This window comes from Cajanus cajan, chromosome 4 (assembly GCF_000230855.2).
Source record: "Cajanus cajan strain Asha chromosome 4, NIPB_CcT2T_4, whole genome shotgun sequence".
Lineage (NCBI taxonomy): Eukaryota > Viridiplantae > Streptophyta > Magnoliopsida > Fabales > Fabaceae > Cajanus > Cajanus cajan.
In genome coordinates this window covers 5,546,056-5,566,834 of record NC_138520.1, presented here as the reverse complement: position 1 = coordinate 5,566,834, position 20,779 = coordinate 5,546,056, and the positions used below count along the sequence as shown (strand labels likewise).

Genomic DNA, 20,779 nt, shown 5'->3' with positions numbered 1-20,779 from the left:
ATTAGGTTAGGGTAGTACGATACTTGGTGCTCAACATATATGTTTGATAGTGTTGCATGATATCTTGAAGATATCTTCATGTGATTGCGTAGGGATATTGTCATTGATTAATGAAGATATTCTTTTACATTAATAAAGAGATTTTGTAAGGTGATCACAAAGTGCTAATATATGACATTTATGGAAGATATTTGCATTGTTAACTGTTAGGATTTTGACTATTTAGGGTTTTATTACATGATGATAGACGAGGAGCCCGATGTGAGTGAGTTGAAGGAGTTCAGTAATATTTAACTTCCTTGTTTAAGTGGCAAAACCTGAGAAACCAAATTTTTGTGTTATAGATTGATATCCAATTTTTTGTTGATCTAGCAAGCCAAAAAAATCACATTATGTTGTTGATTCGGTATGGTCAAGTCACTTCAACTGCTCACCATGTGTTGTTGAAGATTTCCTAGTTGAAATATGTGATGACGCATATTGTTGTTGTGTTATACATATGATATGTTGTTTAAATTATGTTTTTCATATGCAATATTGATCTATAATGAAACATGTTAAGGTGTTGAGTTATAAGATGACATATGTTGCCCGTGTTGACCTTGGGTTGCTATATAATGAGTTGTTTGAGTTGATAGTGTTGAATGTTGTTGGAGTAATTGATATTAGTAAATACGCGATGTGATGATGAATAATGTTGCTTATAATTTTTCATTGTATATGTTTTCTTTTAAGTCTACACTAGTGGAAAAAAGACTTTTAAAATCGGTTATTTTTCACTTTTAAAATCGGTTCTGTAACCGATTTTGAAAGAGCCGATTTTAAAAGTTAGACTTTTAAAATCGGTTAAACAACCGATTTTAAAAGTCAACTTTTAAGATCGGTTGTTTAATAACCGATCTTAAAAGTCTGAATGGGGAAAAAAAATTAAACTGGAACGGGCCGTTCCAAAACTGGAACGGGTCGTTCTAATCAAAAGGCTTAAAATTTAATTCTTAGAACGGCCCGTTCCCAATGGAGAACGACTCGTTCCCCCTTGAATACAGGCCGTTCTCCAGGGAGAACGCCCCGTTTCCAATGGAGAACGGCCTGTATTCACGGGAGCACGGGCCGTTCTGCAAGGAGAACGACCCGTACTCAAGGGGAACAACCCGTTCTCATTGCAGAATGGCCCGTTCTCCTTGCAGAACGGGCCATTTCAGGTTCAAAATTTTGCCAGACTAAGCCTATAACGAAAATAGAGACGAGAAAAGCATGAAAAAACGAAAAGAGACATAACAAGAATATGAGAAGACGAAAATGAAAGAAAAACGACAACGAAATTTACCTTATTGGAGACTTTAGAAAATGAGAGCGTCACAGATTAAAAAAAAGAATAGAGGGAAAGATTAAAGAGAATGAGAATGGAGGGGAATATAAAAGATTTTTGACGATACTTTTAAAATCGGTTATTGAAGAACCGATTTTGTATACTACATACAAAATCGGTTCTAAAATAACTGATTTTAAAAGTAATACTTTTAAGATCGATTCTTAAATAACCGATTTTAAAAGTAGCACTTTTAAAATCAGTCATAGAATAACCGATCTTAAAAGTGACACTTTTAAGATCAGAACCGATCTTAAAAGTGACACTTTTAAGATCGGTTCTTTTATAACCGATCTTAAAAGTACTTTTAAGATCGGTTATTTGATAACCGATCTTAAAAGTCCGATTTTAAATCCAATTTTTACACTAGTGCTAGCTTACTTTTGCGTGTTTCTTTGTGGTTTGAACTATAATGATCATATGTGGTATGGGAGCAAAGTAGGGCTAAGTTGTAGAGATGTGCAATGAAGGCCACCTGGTAGTGTTGGAGTCGATGTTCCCTTTTGAGGCTATCTTTTGGTAATCATTGTATAGTCGTGTTTGACCGACACTTAGGAATACTTTGATCATATGGAGTATTGTACAATTATATATACATATATGTATTTTGTTGTTAGTAGAGATAAATATGCATGTTTATACTAATTATTAATGAGTTTTGATTCTTATTGTTATGAATGATTTAAAGTACTTGAAGTCAAGAATTAGAGTGTGTTAGTGTGGAGTTCTTTTGTTTGGAGCTCAAAATGGTTTTTCCATTCTTCTTCCTTTCCTTCACTTTTGGAAAGCTTAAAATTGAAGTAAGGGAAGTTAGGATTGGGTTCTGTGTTTGACTTGTTGAGTTCCATGTCATACTTTTCATCAAATGTGATTATATGGTTGGATTTTCGGATAGCAAGTGGAAAGGGTAATGGATTGTTTTTTTTTTTAAGCATATGAGTTGAATTCTTAGATGATATTGCATGTAGATCTTGTTGCATGTGGGAATTTCCTCCCATTCTAGGTTGTAGGTGGTTATGAGAGAGTTTATGATGGATTGCATGTTGAGTTTGGAGCTCTGGATGTAAGGATTTTGATTTGCATGATGTTTTTCCTTGGGGTGATAAGGTGTTCTTGATTTTATGTAGGTTTCTAGGTAGCCTCGCTCATAGTAAGAACTTACTTGCTCTAAGTGAGCTTATTTGACCAAGTCTGGTGTGTTCTTTCACTCGGCTTGCTCAAAGCGAATTATGATCGCTTAAAAAGTGATGATGTACGAGGGTTTAGGGGTGGTCCTTGACTTTGCTCGCTTAGAGCAAAATTATGAGCGTTTTGAGTGAATTTGTGAGCGTTTTGAGCAAATTTTTTCACTCAAAGCAAGGACATCGTCGCTTAAAGTGAATAGATTAAGGATTCTAGGGGCATTCTCTATCTGAGCTGACTCCAAGAAAGTTTCTCGATGCTCAAAGCGAATTACCATCGCTTAGAGCAAGACCTTGGATGCTTGAAGTGTTGGGTTCCTTCTTTGTTTTACAAGTGGGATTCTTGTATGATACATGAAGAAGGGGAATTTAATACCTTGTATGTTGATTATACATTAATATGAGATGATGTATGATTATGATTTAATTGTTGATAATTAAATGTTGTATGGTGAACATGAATAGAATACTTGAGTCTTTTGCTTGTTTTGTGATGTAGGACGATGATAATAAGCATTAATGTGCTATACTTGTGTGGTTAAAATGTTAATGAGCATTGATATGATGTGTATGATTGATATGCCATAGTTGCATGATTGGAGTGTTGAATAAGCATTGACATACCATACTTGATTAAGATATTGAGCATATGTATTTTATTCATAGGTGAGTCGTTTAACATTGGTATGCTATATATGATTGACATGTTTTGATATCTATATGCATTAACTTAGGGCAATGTATATAAATGATGTATGTGGAGGTGTTGATGTTAAGAATGTTGTAGGCATTATAGTATGTTGATTAGCTTAGGACTAGAGGAGAAGATGTTGTTTTGAAAATTGAAGATCTTATATAAGGAATCTTATTGTGTCGGTCTATGAGGTCAATTGTTGAAAAACTTTCCTTGAGTAAGTGTGAACCTTTTGGAGTGGATTTTATTGAGTCTCCTCTAGGTCCTTAGCCAATATGGAGTAAAGTATGAAGTCAAGGGCCATTACCCTTAACTGATTACTGAAAAGGCTGCATGGTTTCTTGAGGATAATTAGTGGATTAATTTCATATGTGACTTGATAATGCATGTCAAAGTCGTGGTACGCCTATAACCAACTATATTAGTCCTGACAATGGAACTAGACTTTCCTAGTGTAAGTAATGACACCCGAGAAATCAAAGTTGGTATATCATTATAATTGTTGATCCAGTAGGCGCATTAGGCGTGAAAATGACATAAGTTGATTTGGTTTTCAAACCACTTAGACTACTCAGGTGTATTTTGGAGATATTCATAGGTGAATGTATGACGATGCATTAGTTGTTAAGTATGCATATGATGTGATGTGAGTTGTTATTGTTGTTCATATGCATGAGATGAGTATGTTGTTGTTGATATGATTATGGTGTAAGTTTGATTACTTGGATGTTTTAACTTTCAAACATGGTGATTGTTGTTGGATGCAAATCCCGTGGTGTGCTTGCTTGATTTGCATGATGGTGTTCAGTATAAATGTTTTATTCCTATACTTGCTTTCTTTTTAAACTCTAACTTATCATTGCTTATTTCCATGTGGTTAGACTGCAATGATTATATTTGGTATGAGAGTTGAGTAAGGTTAGGTTTACATAAGTGCATAATGGAGGCCATCAGATGGATGGTAATGCTTTTAGATGTTTTGTGCTACCCTCTTAGGGTGTGTTTGGAAAAACATTCAGTTGAACGTAACCCACGTTTTTTTCCAATCCATCAATATAGTTGCTTTGGCGTTTTGTGCATTGGAATGAGTGAATGTTTGTTTAACACCTTCCAAATGATAAACCAAACACACACTTAAGGTAGTTGTGTAGTTTATACCTGATCGACATTTATGTCATATATTTGACTTTTACTAGATAATTGTACTTATATCATTTATATTTGTATAATTGTTTTTATATGTATATACTGTTGTATAGTACATATCTATGTATTTGTAAATGTATGACTCTAAGTAGTAATAATTGTTGTTAGTTGGTGATTTCACTAATAGTGTATTTGACGGGGGTGATTCAGTAGAAAATGGAGAAGAAAGGGAGGAATTGTCAAAGAATTTTTAAAAAAAATATGTTTGTTTGGAGGAAATGATTTAAGTGGATTTTGTGAGGGAATTATGGTGGGTCCCATGCATATTCAATTCGACTCTGTTAAGGGTGGATTTGTGTGAAATTTCCAACTAAAAAATGCATGGACAAGTTACCCTCACACTAGTGTCTAAATAGTTAATTAGTAAAGGGTAAAAACATAATTATTTTAATAATTTATTTTTATATAAAAATCTAACTATGTAAAATTGATGGAATAACACTAAGGTCGAGAAGACCAAGAGGTGATATACTAAAGGAGGCAAGAGGAATGGGATAGTAAGGCCATTTTTGGACCTTAGCTCCTAGGTTTTATAGCATTTATTTCTTTATTCCTATTTTACCCTTGTATTTTGGGGTATTTTAGTCATAGGATTTATTTCTTTGTATTTCCCATTTTGCCCTTGTATTTTGGGGTGTTTAGATGCTTAGGTTAATTTCAAAATGGGCTAGGCGTGTCCATTAGGAGGGTGACGCACACTTAGTGGAATTGTTTGGACATTTTTGGTGTTAGGTAGGCTTAGGCCCAATTGGAGGGCCAAGGTGCATAGACTTATCATGCACCTTGTTGTAGCCAACCTAAACCCTTAGATGCCAAACTTGGCCACCAAGTAGCATCTAGGGTTAATTTGCATCTCATTTAGTGTGCATTTGGCTTGGTGAATTTCGGCCAATGCAACACCAAATGAAACCCTAGATGCTAGCACTCCTATTTATACCCTAGCCTATCACCTTGTACATACTTTGGATATTAATGATATTGAGTGTGCATTTTGCCTCATTGTCATTCTCCTTAGTCTCTAGGAACTCCACGGCCTCCTCCCCTTCTCCTCCTCCTTCCACCACCGTGAGTGAGTGAGTTTGGCCTACCTTGGGTGGCCTTCACCAACCTTAGTGAAGTGAGCTAGCCAAAAGGAGCAACACCCCACCAAACACCTCCCATACACCTTGTGCGCCACCTCCACCACCCTAAACACCAACCTTTTCCTTAGTACTAGGTTGCCTTTGGCTAACCTCCTCCCATCTCCACCATAAAAGCAAAACCCTAAATAGGTTTCATCCTACACTTGGATGAAACAACCTTGAGCAAACCCTCTTCACCTTCACCTTTGTGCTTCCGCCACCATCTCCTTCATTTTTCATCATCTTTTGGAGTCTCCCTTGTTGAACCAAGATCAAGGGCGTGCATGGAACTAAGCCACCTTCCATCAAGTGGTATCAGAGCCATGGTTCTTCAAGGGTAAATGTTTTCCTTCCTTATTTCCCTTTGAGTCTTCTTTGTTCTCTATTTTTGTATTCGGTCATTTCTCTTCTTCTCCTCTCTTGACCGAATATTTTTGTGTGGTTCATACTTGTTTTCCTTGAACCTTCCATATTTTAGGTTCCATTGTTAGGTTGTCATATTTCTATGCTAGGTTGAATATTACATGTTCATGCATTTTTCTTTTTGAATCTACCTATTGTTTTGTCATTTTTACTTCCTATATTTTGTCTTACATATTTTCCATGTATGTGCCCAAACACCTTGCATGAAAACATGAAAAATACCATGATGCATACATCTTAAGTGGGCGTGTCATATAGAATTCCTATCTAGGTCATTCATGCATGCTAATAGCTTCTAGCATGTTCTATGTTGCCATGATTTTCCATGTGTGAACCTTCTTGCACATGCTAGAAAAAACCGCCCATCTTTACCCTTGCATTTTCACTTGTCTAAGTTGTTTTCTTGTTTTCCAAGAACCCTAAAAGAATCTAAGAGGTGCTGGATATTTTGTGCTAAAACAACTTGACCTAAATAGTACAAAACCAATTCCACTCAAAATTTCCTTAAAAGAACCTCTAAGGATGCGCCATTTGTCTTGCTCCTATGCTACATATTTTTGACCTAATTTTTGTGCCATCACAAGTGCAAAACCTAAGCAACAAATTGGGCTAAAATTTTAAAAAAAAAATTGGACCCAAGGACATTAAAAAGCAAAAGGCCGTGAACCCAAAAAGAACAAGAACAAAAAAAAATATATATATATACCTTGGACAAAAAGGACTTGTTGCTTGACTTGTGGACTTGGACCAAATACCTTAGCATTTGGAGTTGGACATTTGACAATTTGGACATATTTTTGGGACTTATACCTTGGCTGGACCGAAAACACTAAAAGACTTAAGCAAGTGAAACTTAAACACAAACCCATTCTAGTGCCATTCTAGGTTTATTCTTTTGAGTGCTATCTTTTATTGATTGAGTCTTAATTTTTGCTTGTCTTTCTTTTGGCCTCTTTTGTTTGTCTCCATAAATTCTCTTTGAGTTTAGCTTTCCTAATTGTGCCTTTTCAGTTTTATCTTTTTGGAACTCTTGCTCTTGGTTGGTTTTCATTGATTGTAGGTGAAGCACCTATCTAGCAAAGTAGCAATCCTTTGGTGGATTGAGTGGAGGAGTGAACCAAAACCCAACCTAGCCTTTGGAAGGGTTTTCACTAAACCAAAGGAGAGTAAACACTTTGGAGAGGTGCTAATACGTTTGCTCATTGTGAAGGAACCACAAGAGGAGGAGTTGAAGACTTAATTTCTTGTTTACCTTGTTTTACTTGCTTTCGGCCTCTTTGTTTTAGGCCATTCATTTCTTCCATTTGGTTTGTAATTTTGGCCATTTTAAACCTCTTCAACTTGGGTTTTAGAGCGTGTAGAGAAGGTGATTTGAAAACCTTCACTAGGACCTCGACTAGTGTATGTTCTAAATTGCTTTCCATAGCATGCTTTATAGCTTTACTAGTATAATTGTCTAGGATTTTTACTTTTGCTTCCAAAACGTTTAGAAGGCTTAATTCTTTTGCCTACTAGGGGTGCGTGCACACACACACTTGGTAGTGTCAAAATTGTTTTTGTAAGAAAGGTAAAAAGGGCTTAGTAATTTTTACTTGAAAAGGGCTTGGTTATTAAGTGATTCTTTGTAGTCCACCTCCCCTTGAAGGTTCAATTTGTATACTTAGGCCTTTTCTACTTATCTTGCACCTTCAAAACTTTTTGTGAAAACCTTTTTTATCACTCAATCTTTGTGAAAACCTTTTTAACTCTTTGTGAAAATTTTGTGAAAACCTTTTGATCAAAGATGAGTGAGCATTCTAGTGTACATGGTCATAATTCTTGTAGTACTAGGTATAGTGTTAGGGATGAACTTAGGCAACTCAAGGAGTACCTAAAAAAAAATATAAAAAGAGAGGAAGAATTAAGACAAAAAGAAAAAGAGTTTGAAAAGAATAATGAGGAAATAAGAAATTTACTTGCAAAGTTGGTAGAAACTAGTGGATCCAAACCTAGGATTGTTCCAACTAGATCTCAAATAGGAAAAGAAGTTAGAGTCCCTAGGAGTATGCATGAGGAGGAAAATACAAAAAGAGAGGAAGAACTTAGAAGAAAAGAAAAAGAAAAGAAAATAGAAAAGAAAGAAAAAATGAAGAAAAGCATAGAAAAAGTTCAAGAGTGGTTAGAAAATGAAAAACAACAAACACTCTTAGAGAAGAGTAAGGAGGATAATGTTTCCTCCAAAGGGCTTATGCTTGAAGAGAGTCACTTTCCCATTGAAAATGATTTAAAAGAAACTCTCTTTATTCATCAAGACCTCAACTCTTTCTCCCATGTTTCCACTAGTCATGAAGTGGAGATTCAAAAACAAACCCTTTTTAAAGAAAAAGAATCTCAACTTCAAGATTTAGTGAAGAAGAAATGGACTTCACTTAGTTCCACTTCTTGTGCTACTTCCTTGGTGGTGCCCAAGGTAGATAGCCTTCCTTTGTGTAGGACTTTTCCTACCTTAGTTGTGTCAATAATGCACCCAATTTATGGAATATATTATTTGTTGGATATAACATATGAACCTTCAAGGTTCCTTGTGACAAATTCTTTTCATAACTATCCAACAAATAATATAATCCAAAATTGCTTAGGAAATTTTCTAGTTGTATTTCCTTTGTTTTCTAGGAAATGCCTAGGTTACCACATAGGGTACTTTAGGCAAGATGTTCTAGTTTTTAGGACTAATGCATTAGTGTGCTATAGTTTTAGTCTTTTTACCTTTTTAGGTTTTAGTTATACACCTAGACTTCATCATGGGGAGGATCCTATCCTTAGCATTAGGGAGTCTAGTCTTTTTAGTTTAGAAAATCTTTTTAGCATTTTTAGTGGCACTCCTCTTAGGATGCACTTTCCATCTATATCATATACTATTACCTCTCATGCTTACTTTTATGTTTTTGTTGGTCATGACGTCCACCATAAAGAACCTCTTGATTTGAGGTCAAATCCTTTTCAAGAGGGAGGGAATGATGGAATAACACTAAGGTCGAGAAGACCAAGAGGTGATATACTAAAGGAGGCAAGAGGAATGGGATAGTAAGGCCATTTTTGGACCTTAGCTCCTAGGTTTTATAGCATTTATTTCTTTATTCCTATTTTACCCTTGTATTTTGGGGTATTTTAGTCATAGGATTTATTTCTTTGTATTTCCCATTTTGCCCTTGTATTTTGGGGTGTTTAGATGCTTAGGTTAATTTCAAAATGGGCTAGGCGTGTCCATTAGGAGGGTGACGCACACTTAGTGGAATTGTTTGGACATTTTTGGTGTTAGGTAGGCTTAGGCCCAATTGGAGGGCCAAGGTGCATAGACTTATCATGCACCTTGTTGTAGCCAACCTAAACCCTTAGATGCCAAACTTGGCCACCAAGTAGCATCTAGGGTTAATTTGCATCTCATTTAGTGTGCATTTGGCTTGGTGAATTTCGGCCAATGCAACACCAAATGAAACCCTAGATGCTAGCACTCCTATTTATACCCTAGCCTATCACCTTGTACATACTTTGGATATTAATGATATTGAGTGTGCATTTTGCCTCATTGTCATTCTCCTTAGTCTCTAGGAACTCCACGGCCTCCTCCCCTTCTCCTCCTCCTTCCACCACCGTGAGTGAGTGAGTTTGGCCTACCTTGGGTGGCCTTCACCAACCTTAGTGAAGTGAGCTAGCCAAAAGGAGCAACACCCCACCAAACACCTCCCATACACCTTGTGCGCCACCTCCACCACCCTAAACACCAACCTTTTCCTTAGTACTAGGTTGCCTTTGGCTAACCTCCTCCCATCTCCACCATAAAAGCAAAACCCTAAATAGGTTTCATCCTACACTTGGATGAAACAACCTTGAGCAAACCCTCTTCACCTTCACCTTTGTGCTTCCGCCACCATCTCCTTCATTTTTCATCATCTTTTGGAGTCTCCCTTGTTGAACCAAGATCAAGGGCGTGCATGGAACTAAGCCACCTTCCATCAAAAATACATTTTTAAAGTAACAATTTCTCTCCATTTTTCACCTATTTCACTCTACAAAATAACTATAAATTTCATACTATTTTCTACTTATTTTCTATTAAATCAATTTTCACATATTTTCTTTCACTCTCCTCAATTCTTTTCCCTCTTTCAAATAATACATAAGTATAATAACCAGGATAGATTGTTACAACTAATATACATTATCACAACAATGTCACCTCATGAATTCATGTGAATTATTATATTACTAGTTATGTCAACATTTATACTACCTTAATTTATCTGACAGAGAAGACTAAAATTATATAATTTTAAAATATAGGAGAAAAATAACATTAAAAGGAGAGATTAAAATTGTGGATTATAATTACAAGGGATCTAAAGTAAAATTTAATATTTATTATATTTATTAATTTATTAATGTTGGAAAAATATAAATACAAAAATAACATTGCAGAAGTTATCCGTATAAATAGTTATGCTCATCTATATGTTAATTTAAAAATAATTTTCTGTACAATTTAGTTTAATTTAGTAGCGGGTTTTAGAAGCAGGCGATAGCCCAGTGAGCCACAGCTCTAAAACCCTAAATTGAAATGGAACTTCAAATCCTTTGTTGCGCTCTTCCTTCTCAACCACTTGAATCCTCCATTCATCATCGTATACTATCAGTGAGTAAACCTTAACCCATTACCTGCAAATGAATTTCTATGTTACCATTCTATCTCTTCTCTGCTGGAACACTGTTCACTAACTTGTTACTGTTTAATAGCAGTCACGAGCGATTGGAACCTACGCTTCATTCAGAAATCAAAGACAAAGATTTCGGTTCGGAAACGCATCAAAATGTACGTTTTTTGCCCCCAACTCATTGTATGAGTACTGTTAGCTGGTTCAGAATAACACCAGAAAATAAAAAAAAAAATAAAAATTGTTGTTTGTAGAAGTTTGGGTCTCTGTTTACGCTAGAAAATTCAACAAATTGAATTTTCATTTCAGGTTTAAAATGGGTGATGAAAGAGCCTTCGCTGTCGGGGTTGAACAAATACCGAAGGCTTCTTATACGTGCTTCTGATTCCAATTTAAATGGTGGCTTGGAAGTTCATTCAAACCGAAGTTCTAGTGTGCCTGTTACTACGTTTAACGGGGTGGAACCATTTCATGGTAAATCAGGTTCTGTCTCTTTTTGTGGGTTGACACACCAATCGGTAGAAGAAGGGAAATTGGAATCTGCCCCCTTCGAATTAAAGGGTCGCACCTTCTTATGGGTACTAGCTCCTGCCGCGTTCGTAGCATCTTTGATTCTGCCACAGTTCTTTGTTGACAATGTGGTTGAGGCTTTCCTTGATGATGTCATTTTAATAGGTATTTATAGAATTTTGTGCTTTTTCTATGGCTTGTTTTTGGAATTGGTGGTAGTCGTTTGTGTTGTACATGTAGAAAGTCTAACTGCAAAAAAAACTATGGCTACATATGATGGCTGTTGTTATATCCATGTGTGAAGTGTGATGCCACTTGTTTATTTTTTCTCCATTATGATACATTTTTAAGGTTTCTTGCTGCTGTTAATGCCAAATTAGTTATTGGCTCAATACAAGTCAAAGGGTGATGTCCAAATTTCAGATACCGATATTTATAATTTCATTAAATTAAAACATTTCTTTCAAGTGGTCAACTGTCTCAGTTCTTATGCAGCCCTCTGATTCTGCACAGACATTATTACCTATCTAGCATTTGTCTATGCACTGGAAATTTAATTCTATTGGTGTTTCATGGAGAACCTATTTCTCACCGACTTCTTACCAATCTCAAACCAAACACATGGAGGAAGAACAATTTCAAAGAACTTTGACACTTGTGTGAGAAACTGAGAAGAAATTCTTAGAGAAAATCGCTAGAGATATTAAGTATTGACATTGTTATCTAACAGTGTTGTGAAATTGAGAATGTCTCGTGCTAATATATTCCCTTGTATTTTGCTGTATATATATATATATATATTCTTCTTTTTTTGTGTGTGTGGGTGTAGACTTAAGTAGAATTATGTAGTTGACTAAGCTGTTGGTAAAATTCTCGCGAACATGTATGGAAGATTGAACCTTTTGTTTCTTGTATAACTTTTAGGCTTCCAGCTATTTTGGCTAAATTTCATGTTTCCATAGTGTTCTTTTGGACAAGTTTGGTGTGGTGCTCGGCACTGCTTTGGACAAGGAAGTTGAGTTTTCTATTTAAAAATAGTCTGAATGTCTGGATGAAACTGTAACTTTCATAGTGCTGTTTGTAAGAACCTTGTAAAATATGGGGGAGAAGTATCTTTTGCTCATTTCTATTACCAATAAAATGCAGATATTGCGACTTCATTCTTTCACGAGGTCCTGTTCTATATTGGACTAGCAACATTCTTGAATGTGACTGATCGTGTCCAGAGGCCTTATTTGCAGTACAGCTCAAAAAGATGGGGTCTTATCACTGGCCTCAGAGGATACCTGTTCTCTGCTTTCTTCACAATGGGTTTGAAGATTATTGCTCCTCTCATTCTTTTGTTCGTGACCTGGTCATCAGTTCGCGTTGCAGCATTTGTTGCCATTACTCCTTTTTTAGTTGGCTGCGTTGCTCAACTTGCATTTGAGAAAGTTTTGGACAATCGTGGGTCATCTTGCTGGCCTTTAGTCCCGGTTATATTCGAGGTTTGTCTATTTTTTTTGTTGAGTGATTTAAGATCTTAATACAGCTTGATTCATCTGCCCTCTGATAGCATGTGTATAACTTATATTAGGCTTTACCCGTAATTAGTTTTATAACATTTCAAATTGATTTTCCAGGTTTACAGACTGTATCAGCTTACAAAAGCTGCTCATTTTGCTGAGAAGTTGATCTTCTCTATGAAGGGGCTTCCTGCAACCCCTGAATTATTAGAACGAAGTGGAGCTTTGTTCGCAATGTTAATCACCTTCCAAGTACTGGGTGTTGTGTGCCTTTGGTCATTGATGACGTTTCTTTTGAGGCTATTCCCTTCGAGACCTGTAGCAGATCATTACTGAGTTTAGCGTGGATTAGGGGAGAGTTGTATATATTTGCGTAGTCTTTATATCTGTATTCTGTAAGACATGAGCACTATTGGTTGATTAACATCAATGCAGGCTTTTCATTAAAAAATCTTGTTGCTTTATCTCCTTTATTTATTTATTTATTTTTAATTTCTGAAGTGGAATACCATGATTTACCGAGAAAATGATGGTTTTAATCTATGCAATGCCTGAACTTGAAATATTACTGTCAACGCAAAAGGGGAATTCATTCATTCTGTTTTGAAAATGTTACTTCATTGTTTTCTCCTTTTTTTTTTTTTTTTTTTTTTAAATTTCAGTACCGCTATTTTTTGTTTGTTAAAATGACTGGAGAAAATTTGTTTATAATGTTATCTGCTAGCTATTCTTTGCAAATTGGTATCCTAGAGCATTTATACAGACTTAACAAGTGTGTTTCTAAGAATGATTATGTTTAAAACTGCCCATAATATGCCAAAAATAATAATAATAATAATAATCAAAGGACTATTATGTGCATCAAACAAATTCAATGTTGCTGTGCTTCTTTGGTAAGACAGCTTCCTTTCCTTTCACACAAAATGGGTACGGAAATAGTTTTATGATGGTACTCGATCTGAAATGCTCGCGCGAACTCTTCAATCAAGGACATGTGAGTTATGTGAAGAAGACTGTCATCATCCAAATTATGCAAATCAGCTGTTCCATGAGCACTACATGACTGAGCTTCTCTCAGCAACCCCGTAATGCTCCCCACTCGACGGTCACGTATTCCACATGGGATGATCCATTTGAAAGGAGTCAAATCCGTTGTTACATTAAGTGCTAAGCCATGATAGGTAATCCAGTGAGCCACTCGTATACCTAAAGCTGCCACTTTCTGGTTTCCTGGAGTAAACAGCAAAGAAGAATAAGAAATATGAGAGAAGTTGGACTGTTTCAACATTTCTCAAATCATGACAAACTCTAAAATACAAGTTGAATACGTTCTGCAGTCTAACTCAGTTCCATGAGACATTATTGTATAAATTCAGATTCCTACATGTTCATGATCACGGTTAACCTATTTCCACCCACCGTAGCAACAAAGAAAACTGAGACTTACCGACCCAAACACCAGTTAAACCTTCGAGCCGAGAAGCCTGAATTGAAAACGTTGAAGAAAGAGCACGAATAACAACCTCCTCAAGGGTCCTGAGGTACCAATGAAGATCCATCTTGTATCTTCGGAGGTTCATGATGGGGTACATAACTAGCTGCAACGCAAAATACTTTAACAAGTTAATCCAAACTTGAAAATGAAAAAACACGAAACAAGAAAGATTACAATTCAAATTAGAAATATCATATAACAAAAACAAACAATATAATAAGACGAAGGACCTGGCCAGGGCCGTGGAATGTGACTTCTCCGCCGCGTTCAGTGCGATAAATAGGAAAGGGTGGATATTTGATGTCAAAGTTGAGATTTTTGTGAGTGCTAGCAGTACCCAATGTGTAAACAGAAGGGTGTTGCAGAATAATGAGGGTGTCTGTGCAATCTCCTTCGTTTTCAATCTGTGATTTCTTTTCCCTGACCAAGTCTTTTTGCCAAGACCATGCCACGTCATAAGGGATCAGATCCTGATGCAGATCGAAGAGGTCGCACCTGCGCGAACACTGCACCCTTCTTCCATGGAAGACAGAGGATGATAAGTTGGAGTTGGGGCGGAGAGGTAGAGGAGATGATGGAATTGAAGTCAAAGAATATGCAGCCAACACAGTCATGTTTGAGTCGAAAAACAGCCCAAGGGATCAATGTTTCTGTTTTGCTGCAACCTCCATTCTAGTTACACCATTTAGGCCCATAGTCATTGCTCATAAAACGACGCCGTGCCATCCCACTATTTTACCTATATCTATATTATTAGTTACAAAAATATCTTTTATAGTATTTATAAATTTTGGATTAATTTATGATTATAATTATCTCTAAATTAATTTCTTTTTTTTAATTATTTTTTTATTTCAACGATATTCAATTTATAAATTCTTCTATCTCTTTAAATAATTACTTATTATCCTTTTTATTTTTATTTTTATTTTAAATAGGGAAGCACGAAATGCTTCTTTTTCTCCTAGTATATATATATATATATATATATATATATAAGAGATTTTTTTTATATTATCTATATATTATTTTTGACAATTTTAACCTTTTAAATAAGAATAAAAAATTATACGAAATTAATTAATAAATATTACAAAAGTTTTGGTGTACAAGTTTTATTCTTAAAACTACTATTGAAAAAAAAAAATATTTCATACTATTATTAACGTGTATATTCAATTGAAGACACAAAATATTTTTTTACTGATAATAATAAAAAAAAATTAGGATAAGTTTGACATTACTTCACAATCTTCCATAGTTTTGACTAACACACATTATGTTTCTTTATAGATCATCGTATATGATATAAGAATATCAAATAATAAAATCCATTTTAAATAAAAAATACACTTTTATATAAAATAATATACTTTTATAGATCTCTCAAAGTCATGTATGATTTAATAACTTTTTCCTTTAATGGAAAATTTGAATTTTTTAATTCATTTTATGAGGGTTCACAATGAACCAACTTCCTTTTTTGTTACAAGGACCCGATTCTTGTGATTTCTTATATAAGAATAAGTTTTACTTGGGAAAACTACAGCACTGCACTTCAATAATGAAAAAAAAAGAACCAAATCTTATTTTAAGAACCCATATACAAACCTCTAATTTAAGATGATTTAAGTTTTATTAATTTTTTCAACCTATAATTTGGTGTCACAAATCATCATTTATTTATTTTTAGTTTCTCAAAAATAAAAATTTAAATACAATAATTTTTGAAAAAATTATGTGACACAAAAAATCCACCATACACCCATCAATAATCAAGAACATGTCTTCCTCGGCAACGGACAAAGTTTGCCAGTTCAACTTATTTTGCTTCACCATCTAACATCACATTTCATCTAAAAAATCCATTATTAGTTCCACCCGTCACCAAGATCTTGTGAGCGTTTGTGTTAGAGATAACAATGTTTACTTTACATTCTATCTAAATAACTATTTAGTCAAATCTTAAGTCCATCATCACATTGTACTCAATGATAATCTAAGTTCAGATAGCCGATCTTTTGTCAAGTTCTCCAAACATATATATATATATTCAATGTACAGGACAACATTGCTAGCCATTATGCATTAAGTTCACATACTTCTTTATTTAATGTAAATAACTCAAATAAATCAAAGCTCTGTAGTTAATCTGCAATCTCCCCTCGGCATAACAAGCTAGGACACAAATAACTTTGTTAGCCTGATTAAGAAAGTTTACAACTTTTATAACTTATTGAATGGGCAAAACTCATCGCATTCCCTCTCATCTTTCACTTACTATTGAACTTTAAAAATCCAATCATTTTCATAAAAAAATAAATTGAACCAATTTTAACTATTTTTATAAATATGTAAAAATTAGAAATGTCAAAAATGATTTGACTCGACGAGTTAAACAATAACTAAGTTAGACTTTAAAAAAAGTGGCTAAAACATTGAATCCAATTTAGTTAGACCCAATAGATCAATCCAAACAGATTGGATCACTAATTTTCATACTTGAAACTTATTGAGTCTATTTAACTTGGGTTTTTTTTATATTCTCCTTTGTAAAATTTAAATAGAAACAATAAAATAAAATAAAATGACCAATTTGACCTATCTCAAAATTCTCAACTTAGTTTAGATAGTTTAAATCAATCGAACAATTTTTTTAATGTAATGTAATTTTTATAAGTTTATTTCATTTTATTTTGAGAGTAATGATGCGATAGATGTTTCATTAATACCACATCGATTTTATTTAAAGAGATGAAATAGATTGGGATTTTAAAAAAATTTAAAAAGACTTTTTAATTATATTTTTTTTTGTGGTATTCAATAAGACTTTTTTTAATATAAAAAAGTTAGGTGATATTCACTTAAAATAATTAAAAAAAAATTAAGGGTACATCAAAATCTAGTGATATCCAATTAAGACAATCAAGATTTTTTTAGGAGTATGTTAAAATTTGGTTATATTTAATTAAGATTTTTTTCACTTAAAAAAATTATTGATATTCAAAAACACAGAGATTTATTTCAATGGATTTATTTTGAAGGATGAATTTTTGAAGTCTTTTTAGTAGAACTTACATATAATTTACTCATTCAACAATTCTATCAAAATCTTTGAGATTTCACATTACCTTTTTTTCTTGCTTATTTCTCCTCTTTTTTTTTTTTTCTTTCTCACCATTTTCCTCTCCCCCCCCCCGCCCTCTCTCTCTCTCTCTCTTTCTCTCCCTCTCCCTCTATCTCTCGCCCCCCTTATCTCATTTTTTTCTCTCTCACTCCTCATGTCTTCTCTATTTCAGTTTCTTTATCTTATTAAAATATATTTTGAAAACTCTACTGATTAATAAATATCATAAATTTGAATATATTATTCAAATCCAATAGCATGAATGAGAAAATATAATAACTTAGAGGATATAAAATTATAATCAATTATTTATTTAAACAATATGTAAAGAATATTAATTTAAGAGAATAATATATTCAAATTTGAACATTTCAAATTCAAATGCATAGAGGGTTGTATATAGAGAATATTACTTAATAGGATATGAAACCAGAATCAATTATTTATTAAAAGATTAAAAAAAATATTTTTTATTTTTTTATTCAAACCTTGTTATTTATGTTATTTTTTATTAATTATATTATTTTTTAGAAAGTCATATTGTCCTTTGAAATCTAATAAAATCCTTTCAAATCTTATAAAATTTTAAGATACATATCCTTTAAAATTCATATTACAAAATCTTGTCTATAAGTTTTTTAAACAAAATCTTAAAAGTCATTAGATTCCTACAAAGACATTTAAAGGAATTTGTTCTTATCGTAAGTCCGTTGTCATCGTTAGGGTCAGTGCATTAGAGGTATTGTCCGTTTTGGCACTCGTTGGACTGTCATGGTTTTGTCCTTTAAAAGGCGTCTCAATCGATTAAGGAGAGAGAGTGTTTATAAACTACCTTTAGCCTCGACTCCTAAGCGATGTGAGGCTTTTAGACATACTAGAACAAGTTCCCCAGTCGATGTTAAGGGGCAAGAGTGGCCTAGGCTCTCCTTCTAGCACCAAATGTTCCTACCGTAAGTCCGTTATCATCGTTAGGGTCAACACATTCGAGGTATTGTCCGCTTTGGCACTCGTTGGACCATTACGTTTTTATCCTTTAAAAAGCGTCTCAATCGATTAAGGAGGGAGCGTGTTTATAAATTACCCTTAATCTCAACTCCTAAGCGATGTGAGACTTTTAGGCATACCGGAAGAGAATCTAATGCATCCCTTAATACTAATACTATAATTTAAAAAAAAAAATAGCTTTAGAAAAAATCACATTTTCAACTACTGACCACGATCAAATTAGTTTAGTTCCGATACAATATTATTTACATAATTAATTATCTAAATATCATCTTAAATAGAATTTTAAGGATAAATTATATTATTATTATTTTTTATAATATAGAATCCAGAATTTTGATCTCTTTATTTTTAATTTCTTAATTTTAGTCTCAATTTTATAAAATTTACAATTTTAATCCTTTCATCAAATATTCACTCATCAATGATTAAAATTGCGCTAATCATAATATAAAGTAAATGACATGATAATCAAAATTTAATAACATTTAAATTAAATTTCACTTTATTTCTTATTTTATATCATCAAAATAATAAAATAAGATACAAATAAGAACTAAAATTATAATTTAATCTAAATATTATTAAATATTAATAATTATATCATTCATTTAATGTTAGATCATTATTAATACTAAAATTTTAACAATTATTAAATGAGCATTTAATGAAAGAATCAAAATTGTAGAATTAAAAATAGAGAAATTAAAATTACATATTTAATACTATAAAGAAATAAAAAAATACAATTTAACCCAACTTTAAAATAATTATTATAAAAGTTTATAATAAACCTTTAAAATTTATACAATTAAATACATGCTAATTAAATTCTAATCAAGTACAGAAAGAGTGACTATCAAAAGGTAATCAAAGTATTAAAATTAAACATAAGCTACGATATTCATCACATTCTTGATCAAGTAATTAAACATTATTCATCACATTCTTTCTATGATGCACTACAGTGCTTGCTTTCAAGTAATTAAGACCAGAAATTAAGTAAATCGAATTACGTCGTCATAAAAAAGTGATTACAAGGCAAAATAATTGAAGAAGGTATAGAGCTTTACATGGAAGCTAAAAGATCTCGCAACTCTGCTACAGAAGGGACTGATTCAGCAGGGTAAATCTTGGCGACAAGTTGGACAAAAGTCTCGTACTTATCAAGAAAATCCTTCTGTCATAGTTTTGGGGAAACAACAATCAGAATTTGTCGCCCGCATTTTTACTTCGATACAACAGAAATTCTTAGGTGTTCCGAGTCATGTATCATTAATCATTAGATATACAAAAAAAAAGAAAAAGAAATAGCTGTTTTCTATTTTAACTACAATTTTTAACAGTCTTATTATCATCAGTCTTTAATATTAATTTTAAATAAACAAAAAAGATAATTTTCTTCTAACAAATTTTTTACTTTTAATTATTTAAAATTAACTTTATACCTGATGCTAATAAAATCCAATTTTATAGTTGAGGAATGGTACATCCTTAATGTTAGATAATACTGTAATGATCTTCCCAACAAATTCCTAAAGAGATTGATTAAAAGATATTTAAATATTTAGATAAAATTTTCAATAAGCACTTAATAAATATTTTTTCTTAAGTTTAAATATGATTTTAATCCTTTTAAATTTAGGATAAATTTATTTTTAATTTTTAAAAATTAAAATCGATCATTTTAATTTTTATAATTTTAAAATTTTTATTTTAGTCCCTCAAGTCACACGTAACATTTAACAAATTGAGATAATTATGTAACATCAATTAAATTTAATATGATATTTTCACTAATAAAAATACTTGTTGATGAATTTTGTATGAAAATATTTCATAGATTTACTAATAAAGTTTGATTATATAGATTAAAATAAGATTTTTTTTTCAAATCAGACAAACTAAAAAAATTAACTTTAAATTAGATAGACAAAAAACAAATTCATCCTAAATTTGAAAAACTAAAAACATATTTAAGTTTGCTGCTATAAAAGTAAAGTGATATTTCTAGCCATGACTTCATGTCCAAATTGATGATCAAGTCTAATATTTGATAAAGGAGTATAAGTAAGTATCCATAATTATTTGACATATAAAAAAAAGATTAACCTTTTCTTTTATAAATATTTATGTAAAAATATATACTTCAAATTTAAAGAATAAAAAAGATATTTAATGAACTAAAATCACAAATTTTGAATTTAAGGAAAAAAGAATATTTAAACCTATATTTTATTGGACGATTCCCATTATTAAGAGGAACTTGATAAGTATTTATGGGGCATTTTTAAGAAACATTTAATATACATTTTAAACGTCGCAAAATAAAGTAAATCACATTACTAACTACACTCGTTAATTATCCGAGGAACATCTTTTTGTCTAAACAATCCCGGCCTCTTTTCCCCCAGAAATGCAATATTACCATTTTCATATAGTAATTTGACAATAC

The 20,779-nt window shown here is 32.8% G+C and overlaps 3 protein-coding genes across 8 annotated transcripts in view; 1 reads left to right on the top strand and 2 right to left on the bottom strand.

Annotated features, from left to right (window-relative positions):
- The first annotated feature begins 10,502 nt into the window (after positions 1-10,502).
- LOC109790964 (tRNA-processing ribonuclease BN) lies at positions 10,503-13,171 on the top strand. 2 transcript variants are annotated; one of them, XM_020350215.3, is made up of 5 exons: positions 10,503-10,663; positions 10,768-10,840; positions 10,992-11,357; positions 12,339-12,679; positions 12,815-13,171. In XM_020350215.3, exons 1-5 carry the CDS (start codon positions 10,589-10,591, stop codon positions 13,031-13,033), a joined length of 1,074 nt encoding a protein of 357 aa, XP_020205804.1. In that variant the 5' UTR covers positions 10,503-10,588; the 3' UTR covers positions 13,034-13,171. The 2 variants fall into 2 exon arrangements, with proteins under 2 accessions (XP_020205804.1, XP_020205803.1); XM_020350214.3 differs by having other exon boundaries at positions 10,507-10,663; positions 10,765-10,840; positions 12,815-13,170.
- Positions 13,172-13,511: 340 nt separating this feature from the next.
- On the bottom strand, positions 13,512-14,869 carry LOC109790969 (octanoyltransferase LIP2p, chloroplastic). The gene is made up of 3 exons (XM_020350220.3): positions 14,423-14,869; positions 14,145-14,295; positions 13,512-13,927 (listed from the first exon to the last, which is right to left on the bottom strand). The coding sequence occupies exons 1-3, from the start codon at positions 14,804-14,806 to the stop codon at positions 13,569-13,571; spliced, it is 894 nt and encodes a 297-aa protein (XP_020205809.1). The 5' UTR covers positions 14,807-14,869; the 3' UTR covers positions 13,512-13,568.
- A 4,339-nt stretch (positions 14,870-19,208) lies between these two features.
- LOC109788377 (exocyst complex component SEC3A) overlaps positions 19,209-20,779 on the bottom strand; it is a 33,796-nt gene continuing 32,225 nt past the window's right edge. For all 5 annotated transcript variants that reach the window (XM_083073975.1, XM_083073976.1, XM_083073974.1 and 2 more), the window contains one exon: positions 19,209-19,504. In XM_083073975.1, the coding sequence (XP_082930101.1) occupies positions 19,394-19,504 (111 nt within the window). In that variant the 3' untranslated portion in view covers positions 19,209-19,393. The remainder of the gene's footprint in view (positions 19,505-20,779) is intronic.